Here is a 12,717-nt window from a genome sequence, read left to right on the forward strand (position 1 = left end):
GGAGCCTAGAGTGGCTCCTAGTCTGGGATGGGTCTCCCAGCCCACATCCTGGTCTCCCCAGCTTCCCCTCTCCTGTGCCAGGTGTGCAGGTCCGGCTTGCCTGGCAGTTGCGCCTAAATGGGTTACAATGCGCACATGGCACAAACACACCCAACGGTGCATGTCCAGACACCTGTGTGTAGCCAATCCCATACCTGCATAGGTACCCACACGCGTGCCGACACCGCTGCTCACTTCAGCAGACCCAAGAACCCTGAACCTTCCAAAGCAGGGCCCCCCAGGAGTGAGTTGAGTGTGTTTTCTTGGTGTGTGAGCAGAGCTTTGGGCAGATGAATTTTTCATGAGCTCATGGAAGAGCAGAAGCTGGGGCCTGGCGGGGAGAGGGTGGGGAGGGCAGGCTTCCAGCCTCTTGCTGCTGCTGCTGTTTCAGCCTCTGAGGGGTCAGAGAGGGCGAGGTCCGGGCTCTGTCCATCTGTCTGTCCAGGGTAATGCGACCTTAGCACCTAACCCCGGGATTCAGGATGGAGGAGGAGAGAGGGGGCTTTGGGGGCAGCCCCCATATCTCCCTGTGTTCTCTACCACATCGAGATTCCAGGGACCAGAAGAGGAGGAGATACTCCCTCATCAGGGTCTCAGGTCCAGCCCTGTTCTCCAGGGCAAAGCTGGTTGGGCTTCCCTGGTGGCGCAGTGGTTGAGAGTCTGCCTGCCAGTGCAGGGGACACGGGTTCGAGCCCTGGTCTGGGAGGATCCCACATGCCGCGGAGCAACTAGGCCCGTGAGCCACAATTACTGAGCCTGCGCGTCTGGAGCTTGTGCTCCGCAACAAGAGAGGCCACGATAGTGAGAGGCCCGCGCACCGCGATGAAGAGTGGCCCCCACTTGCCGCAACTAGAGAAGGCCCTCGCACAGAAACGAAGACCCAACACAGCCATAAAAAAATAAATAATTAAATAATTAAAAAACCAAAAACAAAAACAAAGCTGGTGGATGTTCTTGCACCCAGGCTTGGTACCTGCCTGTCACTCAAAGCACTGTTGCCCTGACAACACACTTCCAGAGAGGCAGGGGCCAGTGCTCTCCGTGGGAGGTGCTGGCTCTGCTTTCAGGCTGCCAAGCTTGGGGTTGGGTTTTCAGCCAGAGCGTCTGGGCTGGGCCGGGCTGGACACTCCCCACAACTGGTGCTGCTGTCCCCAAAAGCCCAAGCTGAGAGCACTGTACCCCGATCAACCCCGCCCAGGGCTCTGGGACATGCAGACCATGCTGAGACTTTCAGGAGACTCCGAGGACATTTTCAGCTGGACACAGAGTTTCTTGGAGACCAGTGTAAAGGCAGTGTGTCACATCCTCTGTCCCCGCTCTGCCTCCGGAAAAGACTGGGCTTCTCTCAGGGAAGAAGTAGACCCGACCTTCCATGATCTCTGGACAGTGGGGCTGGAGAAAGCTGGATCATGGGTCACTCCCAGACCATGCGAGTATCTGACACTGCATAATGGGGTTAGGATGTTGGGACATCTGCTTCAAGTGGGTCAGCAGCCATGTCAGAGGTCAAGGCAAAGGAGTCCAGAGGTAGGGGATTATCACAATGTCAGGACCAAGGGCTCAGACCTTGAGGTGGTGGTTGGGACGTGGAGATTTATGTATCAGCAGGAGATTAGAGCTATGAGGGGCTCAGGAGGTCACAAACCCTAGTGCTTGCAGGGACCAGTCAGGAAGCACCTGTATAAGAAGCAGCCAAGAGTAAGCAGTATGGAATGGTGGGGTCTGTGGTGAGCCAGGGAACGCCCACCAGGCCTTAAAGACATTCAAATCCAAGCTCAGCGTTTATAATGCACCCTGACAGAGATAAGCTCTGTGACCATGGTTAGGGGTCAGTCTTCAGCGAAGTTCAGGGCCCCCCTGGTTGTGGATGGAAGCAGAGGTTTTCTCTAGCACTCTCATTCTGCTTATTTAAAACCCGAGCTTACTGGGGACTGGATTTATAATCAATAATAACAACAGCAGCCATTACTTAGATAGCACACACTCTGTGCCATTTATTTTTATTAATCATTCATCCTCCCAACTCCATGAAGTAAGGACAATTATTATCACCTCTCTTTCGCAGATGGGGAACAGGGACACCAAATGACTAAGCAGTTTTCCAGGGTCGTACAGCTAGTGAACAGTAAAGCCAGGACTCAGACCCAAAGGTTTGAGTCTCTTAACCATCACAGTCTGGCCCCTGTGTCCTGGTCACACTTGCATGTGTCGCCAAGAGCTGCTGGGCTCATGTTTGCCCGGATGAAGGGCAGGGGGACCGATGGAGCTGCATCCAGGATGCCAGCCAAGGGGGCTTCTCTCCTTCCTTGGGGTGCTGAGAGCCAGATGGACGATGTGGGCGGGACCCTCAGTGAGCAACTGAGTGCAGCAGGTCGGGACCTTTGCAAGAAGTTTCCAGTATTGCCCAAGAAACTGTGAGAAGAGCACAGGATATCTGCGGGATTCTACCTCTGCAGGTGTAGATAAATCCCCTGCGGCTTTGCAGAAGGGTCTTATGCCCTTGAAACCAGGCTGCTGTCACTTTAATAAAATTTAACCCTGTGGTCACTGAAGGTGTGTGTATTTTGCATCCTTTTGGTATATTATCTTTAGCTCCCCTCTTACCGTTAGAGTATTGTTTTGTGGCTGAATCAATTCAGCTCATTTAATCATCTCTCCTAATCTCTCTGAGCACATCCGTTTTACCTTTTCTTAATCTTGTCTTCTGAAAAGTGTTTTATTTATATCTCGCATTTTATGCAGCTCTGCTTTTAATCTTTTACCACCGTTTTATTATTTTATTTTTACCCTTTTATATTTTAGCTTTGTCACACTTTTATCCTTTTGCTTTCTGACATTTTGGTTTTACATTTTTCACCTTCTCTAGCCAGAGCTGTTAATTATTTATTTTATTTTTTTGTCTCTCTTGGTAGCTTTCCTTTTAATCTCATTCCTTATTTTCATTTTTCTCTTTATTATTCTCCTTTTAACCTTTATTTTGTTCTCTTTCAACTTTCCTTTTATCTTTTCTATTTTTATCCACATTAATATTCCTTTCATTGCTCATCACACTTCATTCTAATCCCTTTGCTCTTTTCATGTCTTTTTATTTTTAATCTTTATTTTTTGCTTTATTCTTTTTCATTTATTTTTTATTATATGTTATAGGTGTACAATACAGTGATTCACAATTTTTAAAGGTTATACTCCATTTATAGTTATTATAAAATATTGGCTATATCCCCCATGTCCTATACTATATCCTTATTGCTTATTTTATTTTTCATCTTTACATGTTTTGTTTTTACAATTTTTTCCCCTGTTCCTGATGAGATCTTTTGACCTACTGGTTTTATAGCTTGACATTTATATTTGTTTAGTTAACAGAATGTCAATCAGGCAGGCAGGATGTATGGTTTTGGGGAAGATGCCAGTGAGGGTCTCACTCCCGAAAGGTGGGTGTGGGGAGGTGTCTCCCCAGCCATCTCCTTCTGGCTCTGTCAGCAGCATGTTCAGAATTGCTAGGTCTCCATCAGCTTTAATGTGGATCTTCTTAATAGTCATAAGCTTGGAGACTGGGGATGACAGCCATAGGCTACAGTTGCTCCCTGGAAGCTGATGGTGCCCCTGGAGTCTGCTGACCACTGGATTCTTGGGAGGGTGGGGTTTAGCTATTACATCCCTTCTTCCTCCATGGTGTCCGCCACCCAGCCACTGAGCATATACCTGGCACTAGAGGGAGGGCATAGGACAGTCCAGCAGGGCCTGGCCAAACCAGGTTGAGCTCCCTTTTTTGGTATAGAGTGACCTCAGCACATGGTCCTGACAATCATATTTGCTTCATTATAAGGAGAAGCTGACCAGGGTCAAAATTGTCCTCGAAGGGCCTTTGGTCAGAATCCACCGGGCTGTGACCGGGCTGCGTCCCCACTACATGGCCCAGCTTGGGCCCCAAGAGCAGTGCTACATCTCTGAGAGGGTGAGTCCTGAGCCTCCGGACACCCTGGGGCCTTCCAGGCGGGGCTGGTGCACGTGGAGTGGGCACAGCGCTGGCCAAAGGAGGCCAGCAGCCTGGGTGTCCTTTTGATAACCCTGAGTTTCAAGACTCACAGAGCCTGGGAGACCCCAAAAGCCATTCCTTGGGTTGAAATGGTCAAAAGAAGGAAGCACTATTCAGTCCTGGGCAGTGGAGGGAGGGTGGCAGGGAGAATGGTCATCGCCGTGGCCAAGAGCACTGAGGACAGGACACTGTGGGCGGTGGCACGTGCGTGGGCTCCCAGCACCCTCCAGGCTGGGGGGACCAGTGGGAAGGGCCTTTTCCCTGGGAACTGGGGTGGAAGAGGCGGACCCCAAGTCCTGGTGCAGAAGGCAGGTTACCCCTCCTTCCTTCTACCCATCACAGCTCCTATCAGGCATCAGGGGCTCGGGGACTGGGTGGGAGTGAGATGCAAACACACAGGCCTCTGCAGCAGGGCTGGCCACGCAGGTCCCAGACAGGCAGGAGGGCTGGCCTGCTCTGCCTTTGGGAAGAGGCCGCTCACAGTCACCTCCTGGGGTCTCTGGCCTGTGGCCACGAGCAGCGTTGCTGTCTCCCAACTGCTCTCTGGGGGCTTTCTGAGGGACCCTCAATGTTTCCACCTTCCTCCCCCATCTTCCAGCCTCCCAGCAGCCTCATAAGAGATGCCTGGCCTATGCTGGGTGGGGTGATGGAAGGGTCTTTCCAGCCCTGACGGCCAGCCCGCCCCCAGCTCACAGCCCCTCCTGCAGGGCTGCAGCTCTTACCAGCACAGTGGTGACGATGAGGGACCTGTTTGTCAGAGAGTCGGTGACATTAGGGCCTCGGCCTTTGGCAACCTCTGTGATGTTGAGCCCCTCGGCAGGACTCCACACCCCAACCTGGATGGACAGACAGATGGAGAACAGGAGGCTGAGTCTGTGGTCTCTCCATCCTTTCTCCACGCCAGCAAGCTCCTCGTCTCCTTCCCATCCTTCATGAGTATCGTCACCGCTAATGTGTTTCGAGCCAACATTTCTGGCAACCCTGCTGCCTCCCTCCTTCCCAGAGGAAGCCCCCAAGGTGTTCAGTCTCCTGAATTCTGCCACCTCCCCATTTGCTAGCAAACCCGTCACAGCTGGAAGGGAAAATGCAGAGGGAGAAAATGAACATAAAGACGGTCCAGGGAGCACAGCGGAAGCCAGCCTGGGGTGGAGAAGACGCCATGAGGAAGTCAGCTAGGGTTAGGGCCAGGTCCTGCCCTGGGACAGGGTCACCCTGAGCGTGGGGGGCCTCCCGCCTCCTGGGGAAGACCTGGGCACCCAGCTGCTCACTGGGTCTCAGCGTGTGACAGCTCTGGGGCCAGATGCCCTCCAAAGCCCAGGACAGGGCCTGGAGTGAGGGAGATGTTTCCTAGGCATCTGTGGAAGGACAACGAGATGTGTCACGTGCAGGAAGGCAGGCGTAGCAGGACGCTGGTCTTTGCAGCTATTTTGGGGCAGAATAGAGTGGAAAACCCTCACTGGGGGCACTGGATGCCACTCGGTTAGAAGGCAGTTTGCTTTGTGGTTTTACACGTAACTAAAGGTGGCAGACACTCTGGCCGAGGTGGCATAATCTCTGTCCCCATGGTGCCCTTGTGGATACGAGGCCTGGGGCTGGAGGGAAGCAAGGGAAGATCAAGTTTACAAATCGTTCTAAAGCCCTGGGCCTCTTGAAGATCCTTTGGGACCCAACTCTGCCCAGCTCTGCGTCCATCGCAGTTCCTCTCTCTCAAGGAAGGTTCTGGCCTGCCCATTCTGTCCTTGTCCCAGTTGGGGTGGGGTACTCAGGAAACTTAATCAATTAAACAGGGAGGCCGAATGCAAACATCCCATTAAGAGAGCTATGCAAAGCAGATAGCAGAGAGACGTGTAATTATGCTTGCGTAATTCTGCCTTAATCCCTCCAAAGCCACCGGCTGGAGCTGGCTGGATCAGTTATGACCCGGCTTAGCAAACAGAAGTGATGAGAGAGAAGTGATGAGAGGCAGAGCAGCTGTGTCTGGGGGCTCTGTACCCTCTCCGGGCAGCATCTCTGTCTATGCAGACCCCGCCCCCAGAGCCAAGAGGAGAGCAGACAAGCAGACAGCGTCAAAGAGGCTCTTCTCTCAAGGGGGCTGAGCTCAGAGCCCAGCCCAGCACGAGGGATCCTAGCGGCGGGCCTGGGTGCAGGAGGCGCTCAACAGACAGCTGGCTGGCGGCCAAGTGACCAGCGGGAGCCCTCAGCCCAGCAAGGATCTACTGAGCTCCAACTGCAGGACCTGCTGGACGGCAGGTGCCGTGGGGTTGCGAGAAGAGTTAAGACTGAGGAGGACCCAGTCCTCAGAGGCTCTCTGCCCTCAATCTGGTCACCTGTGTCTAGGTATAGTAAAGAGTTTTTCTCGAGTACTAGCTGTGGTTGACTTATGTGGTTGCCGGAGGGCTGGTGGGAGCTGCAGGTAGGCTCGGATGGCAAGAGTGCTCTGATGGGCAATTACTGATGCCTGCCACAGGCGCAGGAGTGGGAGGTGGTGGCACACCTGCCATCTAATTGCCATCCTTCGAATTTTAGGCTATCCCCAGAGATGGCGAGCGGAGAGAGCAAGACTGAGACAGCGACTTGAGTGACAACTATTGCAGTAGTCCTGCCAGAGGAGGAAGGGAGCTCCCTGGCACTGCAGGAGTTTAAATAGGAGCTGGCAGAGTGCTCGATAAGCTATAGTTTGAATAGGGTTGGACCAACGGGCCGCGATCATCTTAGCAGCAGAGGGCACAGCGCCTGTCCTTAGGGGACTGATGCTGCATGTGGCTGAAAGAGTTGCAGAAGAGTGGTTGCCCTGGCCACCCGGCCCCAGCACAGTGGCCCCATGTGTCCGTGGGAAACTCAGGATTGAATGAAGTCACCTCGGCCACAAAGTGCAACACAGGCAGAGCCAGGTCCATGCCTGTGGGGATGAGCCAAGGAAACAGGCTACTCCTGCAACTGGGGAGCTCGCAAGGGCAAAGGCCTGGAGGTGCAGGAGGGAGTGGGGATGACTGGGCCGTGGGGAATGTTTGTGGGTGGGGCAGTGGAGACTAGGCCTGGAGAGGCAACCGGGGCATTTCCTGGAGAGCCTTCAAGGCCCGGTGAGGGACTGATACTGAATGCCTTGGCACTGGGGCGCCATGCTCAGTCCCAGGGCAGGATAGAGCTTCATCTGTGTGTACACTCAGGATGGCTGGAGGGCCCGGGAGTGGAGGCGGGAAGCCAGGTTGGGGTGTTAAAATAATCCAAGGAAGAGGCCCGGACCAGAGAGGGCAGAGGAGGAGAGGAGAGGAATCAAGGGTTCCTGAAGGATCACAGGCATCAGGGGTGGCCACTTCACTTCTGGCTTCTTTGCATTTTAGACACCCCCCTCTCCCAGGGTTGGAGAGGTGCCCTGGTGGCTCCCAGAGACCAGCCTGCTGTGCGAGAGGGTGTGGCTGACCCCCTAGCTCCGAGGTCCCAGGGGATGCTGAGAATCAGGGGCTAATGTGAAATTCCCTTCTCAGGCCAGCAACCTGACTTTGTCAGAATATGCTGAAGGTTCCCAGGGATCAGAATCGGCCCCATTACAAACATTTCTATGGTAGCCAGATGGGAGGCCCAGCCCCGTGGGCTTGCTTTCCGCGTTGAAATTCCCCGGAATCGCAGAGGCCTTAGAAGCATACAGTGGGGAGTTCAGAATGCATATGCTTCAACCTCTCTCCAAGGGTAAGAATCACCTCCAGTCTCCCAGACAAGCAATCGCTTTGTTCCATCTTTGCTTAAATGCCTCCAGTGACAGTGAGCTCATTACTCCCCATGCAGGCATCCCCTGGTCATTAGAAAGTTTCTCTTACCTAAGGACACGTCTGTCCCTCTGCCCCATGACAGCCCTGCAGGGACTTAGTCTGTCTGCCCCTTGAGCCTCTCATCTCCTTTCCAGGGTAAGCATCTCTGATGGCCCTTGCTCACAGGGTGATGGTTTGGGTATCTGCCATGGACAGGCCACTGGGTTCTGCACCCCTCCAGTCTGAGAAGGCCTTCATGTTCTCTGATGGGCCAAGGCACCGGCCACACTGGGTCATGTTGAGTCCCAAGGGGGCAGATGGACTGGGTCTTGCCCCCTCGCTCTGGGTCTCTGCCTGGGGTCTATCGTAGGGGATTTAAAGAGCCTCTGCTTGTTGGCCTGCCCTCCCACTCCTGAGCCCACACACCTTCTCTAGGCCATCTTCCTTCAGGCTGATGATGTCCAGATCGAAATCCGTCCGTAAGCCACTGGTTTTGTTGAAAACAATCCTTCCCGTTAATCCTTCCCATTGAGCCTGCCGGAGGGGAGAGGGCAGAGCAGCAATTCCTCGGGCTCATAAATCATCATTCGGTACAACTGTACAATGCTTCATTTTAATTACTCTTTGCACTGATACTGTTCCCCCAAGACCATGATTAATTAATAATCACCTCCATCATTGCTAGGGCTGTGGTACGAGCCAGCGATTTCCATAAATTCTATTATGCTCTTCAGCCAGCTTTACACTTGCACCTTCTCATGTACAACATCGATCATAGATGCGCTCAGATGAGCCCCCACCTTGAAGCCACGAGAAGGGGGAGTCCATGTTGGGTCCCCAGAGATGGGCAAGGAGGCAGGCAGGCAGGCTGTGGCAGGTGAGACCTGCTGAGGGGCAGAAAGCCAAGGGGCCAAGCCAGCTCTGGCTGTAGGACCAGACACTTGGAGTAGTCCCCAGAGAGCCGGGGGTGACAGAGAAGGTCTCCCACCCCTGCCCCTGCTCCACCCATGTCCTGGTTAAGAACTGTGGTCAGAATACAGGGTCCAACCCCAGTTGGACCTGGGATTTCATTTCACCTCGCTGCCTCAGTTTCCTCATCTGTAAAATGGAACTAATAATATTACCCATCTTACCAAAATGCCATGAGGGCGAAATGAGTTAAGTCCCTTGAAAATGGAGAACAGTGCCTGGTACAACCCGAGACCTGAATAAATGGTAGCTTTTGCTACTTTTTCTTGCCTTTAGCATCATTAACACAGAGAGAGGCAGGCAGAGGTTCAGAGAAGGTACAGGACCCAAACTAAGAAGGGCTCCATCTTCTAAAGCAGGGGTTGGCAAACTATGGCTCGCAGCCCAAATGGGCCCATTGCCTGTTTTTGTAAACAGTTTATGAGATCACAGTCACGCCCATGGGTTTACCTATTGTCTTTGACGGCTTTTGAGCTGCAACTTTGCAGCTGAATAGTTGCAGTAGAGACTGGTCTGCAAAGTCCAAAATATTTACTACCCGACCCTTTTTATAGAAAAAGCTTGCCCCTTCTAGATAACACCTTGCCTGCAGGCCCAGAGCGTTAGTGATACAAGGTGCTTCACACTGCTCGCCTCATGAAGCCTCCACAGCAGCCTAGGCATGTGGGCCCAGTGGGTTCCTCACCCCACTGGGGTCATGACCCTTGCAGATTCTGAAGAAGGCTCCGGAGCCTCTCCGTGGCTGAAGGTTCCCCTTGCACTCACAATATGACACACAAGTTCATGGGTTCCCAGATCCCTGGAGGCCTATCTATAGATTCCACATTAAAACCCACGGGAATCTCCGAGCACTCGAGCAGCTGTCCGGCACTGTATAAGGGTGTAGACAGGCATGTGTTATATTAGCTCAGGTGGAGGGGCACGCCTAGGAGGGTTCCGGGAGGCTGGAAATCAAAAGGGGATGGAGTGAGTGCTTTGCACAAGGCATCCAACCTCTCTGAGCTTCAGGAAGAGGAAAATGACCTATTTCATGGGCGGTAACAAAGGTGCATAAAGGGCTTACCACAGTGCCTGGCATGCACAACCCCGGCTATTATTTTTCCTTAGTCGCTTCCTTCCATAGGGCTTCCTTGGATTAGGGCTGGCCCTTGGCGGGAGGGGGAGGGATGGTCACCTGGGCCATGGCCCGAGGCCTCAGGAGAAACCCTATCACAGAAGGCTCATCCGTGATTAGCTTCCCTGCATGAGCTCATCCACTTCGCATCACTGTCCTGCCAGGTAGGGGTCATGATTGCCCCCATTTTACAGTCATGGCCACTGAGGCTCGAAGAGGGACTGAGCTCTGTGGGTCCCAAGTAATGGTGGTGCCGGGCAGATTTCCACTGTGCTCAGTGGAGCTGAAGAGCTGGGGTCATCGTGCCCAGGTTGAGTGGGGAGAGTTTATGAAGCCCAGGGAGCTGGAGATTGGGGTTGGGGATGGAGATTTAAAGATGCATCTGACTCAGAGAGCAGATTGGTGGTTACCAGTGGGGAAGGGGGTTGGGGGATGGGCATACAGGGCGGAGGGGTCAACTGTATGGCGATGGATGGTAACTAGACCTTCAGCGGTGATCGCTTTGTAATGTATACAGATGTGGAACTATAATGTTGTACACCTGAAACTTACATAATGTTATACATTATTTTACTTCAATTAAAAAAATGCATCGGTGACGGTGAAGGCCGCTGTTTATGACTTCACAGGGAGGCTCAGCTTCCTTGAGGCTGGCTCCCCAGCCCCTCTGCCTTCCCCCTCCTCTGCCTGGGACCCCTCCCCCCTCGGGCTACCTCTCAGCCCCCAGGGAAATCACAGCAGTTGCCTTCAAACCTGCACTGGAGGGAAGCCTTCCTCCCTGTCAGCTACAGAGGAATTAAATGTCAGCAGGTGCGTGGCCTGTCTGTGGGCGGCCGGGCAGGGGCAGGGCCGGGGCAGGGAGCCGCTGGCAGCTCCTCCCCGTGACATTTCCCAGCCCTCCCGCCCCTTCCAGCTGCCACGCAGGACTTGCTAAATGAAAGATGCTTCACACGCTCTGAACTCCGGCCTGGTATTTTCCAGCTCCTCTCGGAAATGCCAAGTCTTTAAAATGATTTACTGTCACGCAGGCAGATGGGGAGACAGGCAACTTGGGAATGGTCTGAGGGAAGACGGTGTACTGGGCTCAGGCAGGGTACCTGGGTCCCGGGGGTGGCCAGCTGTAGGGCCATGAGGGAGCCCCGCAGCTGCTCTGGGCCTCGGTCTCCACTTCCCTAAAATGGAGTGGAGACGAGGTTGTTTCTGAAAGGACTCTGTAAAGAAGAGTGAGTGGTGAGGGCTGTTCACTGGGCCGGGGCCAGGAAACAGGAGGGCCAGGTATGCCAGTGTGGGCCGGTCGGTCCCGGTGCGGAGAGGGGGTGGAGGAGGCTCCCCTTTCTGTGGTGTGACAGTGACTCATCTGCTCCCTTTAGGGCTTCAGGACTGAGCCTCGAGCACTGCGGGGGGCGACGGTGAATGGGTGGAGGACGTCCCTGAAGCTCTGGGGCCTGGAGATCCTCTTTAGCTGGAAACCCACCAGGGAGCAAGAAGCCAGAGTGACGACAGTCGTGATGATAGAAATAATAGTAAGAGCAGCCAATCATCTTGGCACTTGCTCTGTGCCAGGCACTGTCCTAAGTGCTTCACACACCACAACTCACTCACACCTACAACAAACCTGGTATTATCTCCATTGTGCAGGAGGACCTGCAGCACAGAGAGGTTCAGTAGCTTGCCTAAGGCCACACAGCTAAAAAGTGGTTAAGCTTCAAAGACACTTACGTCTGGCTCCTAAGGGTCCTAGGGTTGTGGCCTCCGTCATTGAGAAACCCTTGCCAGCCTCTAGCTACTGGGTTGGAGCCTGCCGAGGAAGGAGGCTCGGGGGTCTGGAAATCAGGCTTTCGAGTTCCCAGAGAACAAGCTGATGATTGCCCAGGCCAGCCAGGCCTTGCTCAGGGCATCGGACAATCGGACTTCCTCTGCAGTTCTGAGGGGTAAGATGAGAAGGGACCCTCATGGTCCTCTTCTACCAGAACATCTGATACTGGAGCCCCTTCTAAGGGTGAGGGGACTGGTGCCAAGGACATAACTGCTCCCTCATGATGACGACTAGCTGCTGTTTGCCAGGTGAGGCAACTGACACTCGGGAATGTCCAGGAATTTATCTAAAGCCACACAGCTGGGAAGAGGCAGAGAAAAGCCCAAAGGCAGTGCATCAGACTCTAAAGCTGTATGCCTTTTAGTGTCATTATCAAACACTGGAGGTGTCACTGGCCTCGTCCCAAGCTGTCATGGTGAACTGGGACCTCCGGAGAAGCTGCCCTGTCTGCTGAGTGGTGGGTTTCTTTGCTATTTACCCTCACTGTGTTGCCTTCCTTTGCATATGGGATTACATTCATTAATGGGATGACTTGATGGACGTCTCCCTAGGCGGTGAGCTCTGTCCGTGCAGGGGCCCGTCTGTTTTAGCCCCGTTGGATCCCTAGCGCATGGCTCAGTGCCGGCCACCCAGCAGACCCGCACAAATAGGTAGTGAATAAATGAATGAACTCTCAAAGCAGCCTGCTTCCTTCCTGGTCCATCGTGATGGCTACAAAGAGATGGTCTATATGGAGCCCGCCTAGAGGGCTTCCCCTAACTGCCCTTGTTGTTGCCCTGGACAGGTCACTTCCTCTGACCCAGAGTAACCCTGCCTAGATCTCGTCCCCCTGAGCCTTCCTCACCTACCATTACTGGGACTTGACTCTGCCTAGCCTTGGGCTACATGCTTCGCACATAGTTTTTCACACTGTTTTTTCAACAATGCTTTGCGGCGGGAACTCTTACTATACCCATTTTACAGTTGAGGAAACTGAGGATCAAAGAGCTAATCA

The 12,717-nt window shown here is 53.5% G+C and overlaps 1 protein-coding gene across 1 annotated transcript in view; it reads right to left on the reverse strand.

Annotated features, from left to right (window-relative positions):
• The window catches only part of GRIK3 (glutamate ionotropic receptor kainate type subunit 3), a 228,116-nt gene that overhangs the window by 39,998 nt on the left and 175,401 nt on the right, over positions 1-12,717 (reverse strand). Inside the window, exons 8-9 of the mRNA XM_059897061.1 lie at positions 8,251-8,358; positions 4,801-4,914 (exon numbers count right to left, since the gene is read on the reverse strand). Of these exons, the coding sequence (XP_059753044.1) occupies positions 4,801-4,914; positions 8,251-8,358 (222 nt within the window). The remainder of the gene's footprint in view (positions 1-4,800; positions 4,915-8,250; positions 8,359-12,717) is intronic.

The sequence above is a fragment of the Balaenoptera ricei genome, chromosome 1, assembly GCF_028023285.1.
Source record: "Balaenoptera ricei isolate mBalRic1 chromosome 1, mBalRic1.hap2, whole genome shotgun sequence".
Classification (NCBI taxonomy): domain Eukaryota; kingdom Metazoa; phylum Chordata; class Mammalia; order Artiodactyla; family Balaenopteridae; genus Balaenoptera; species Balaenoptera ricei.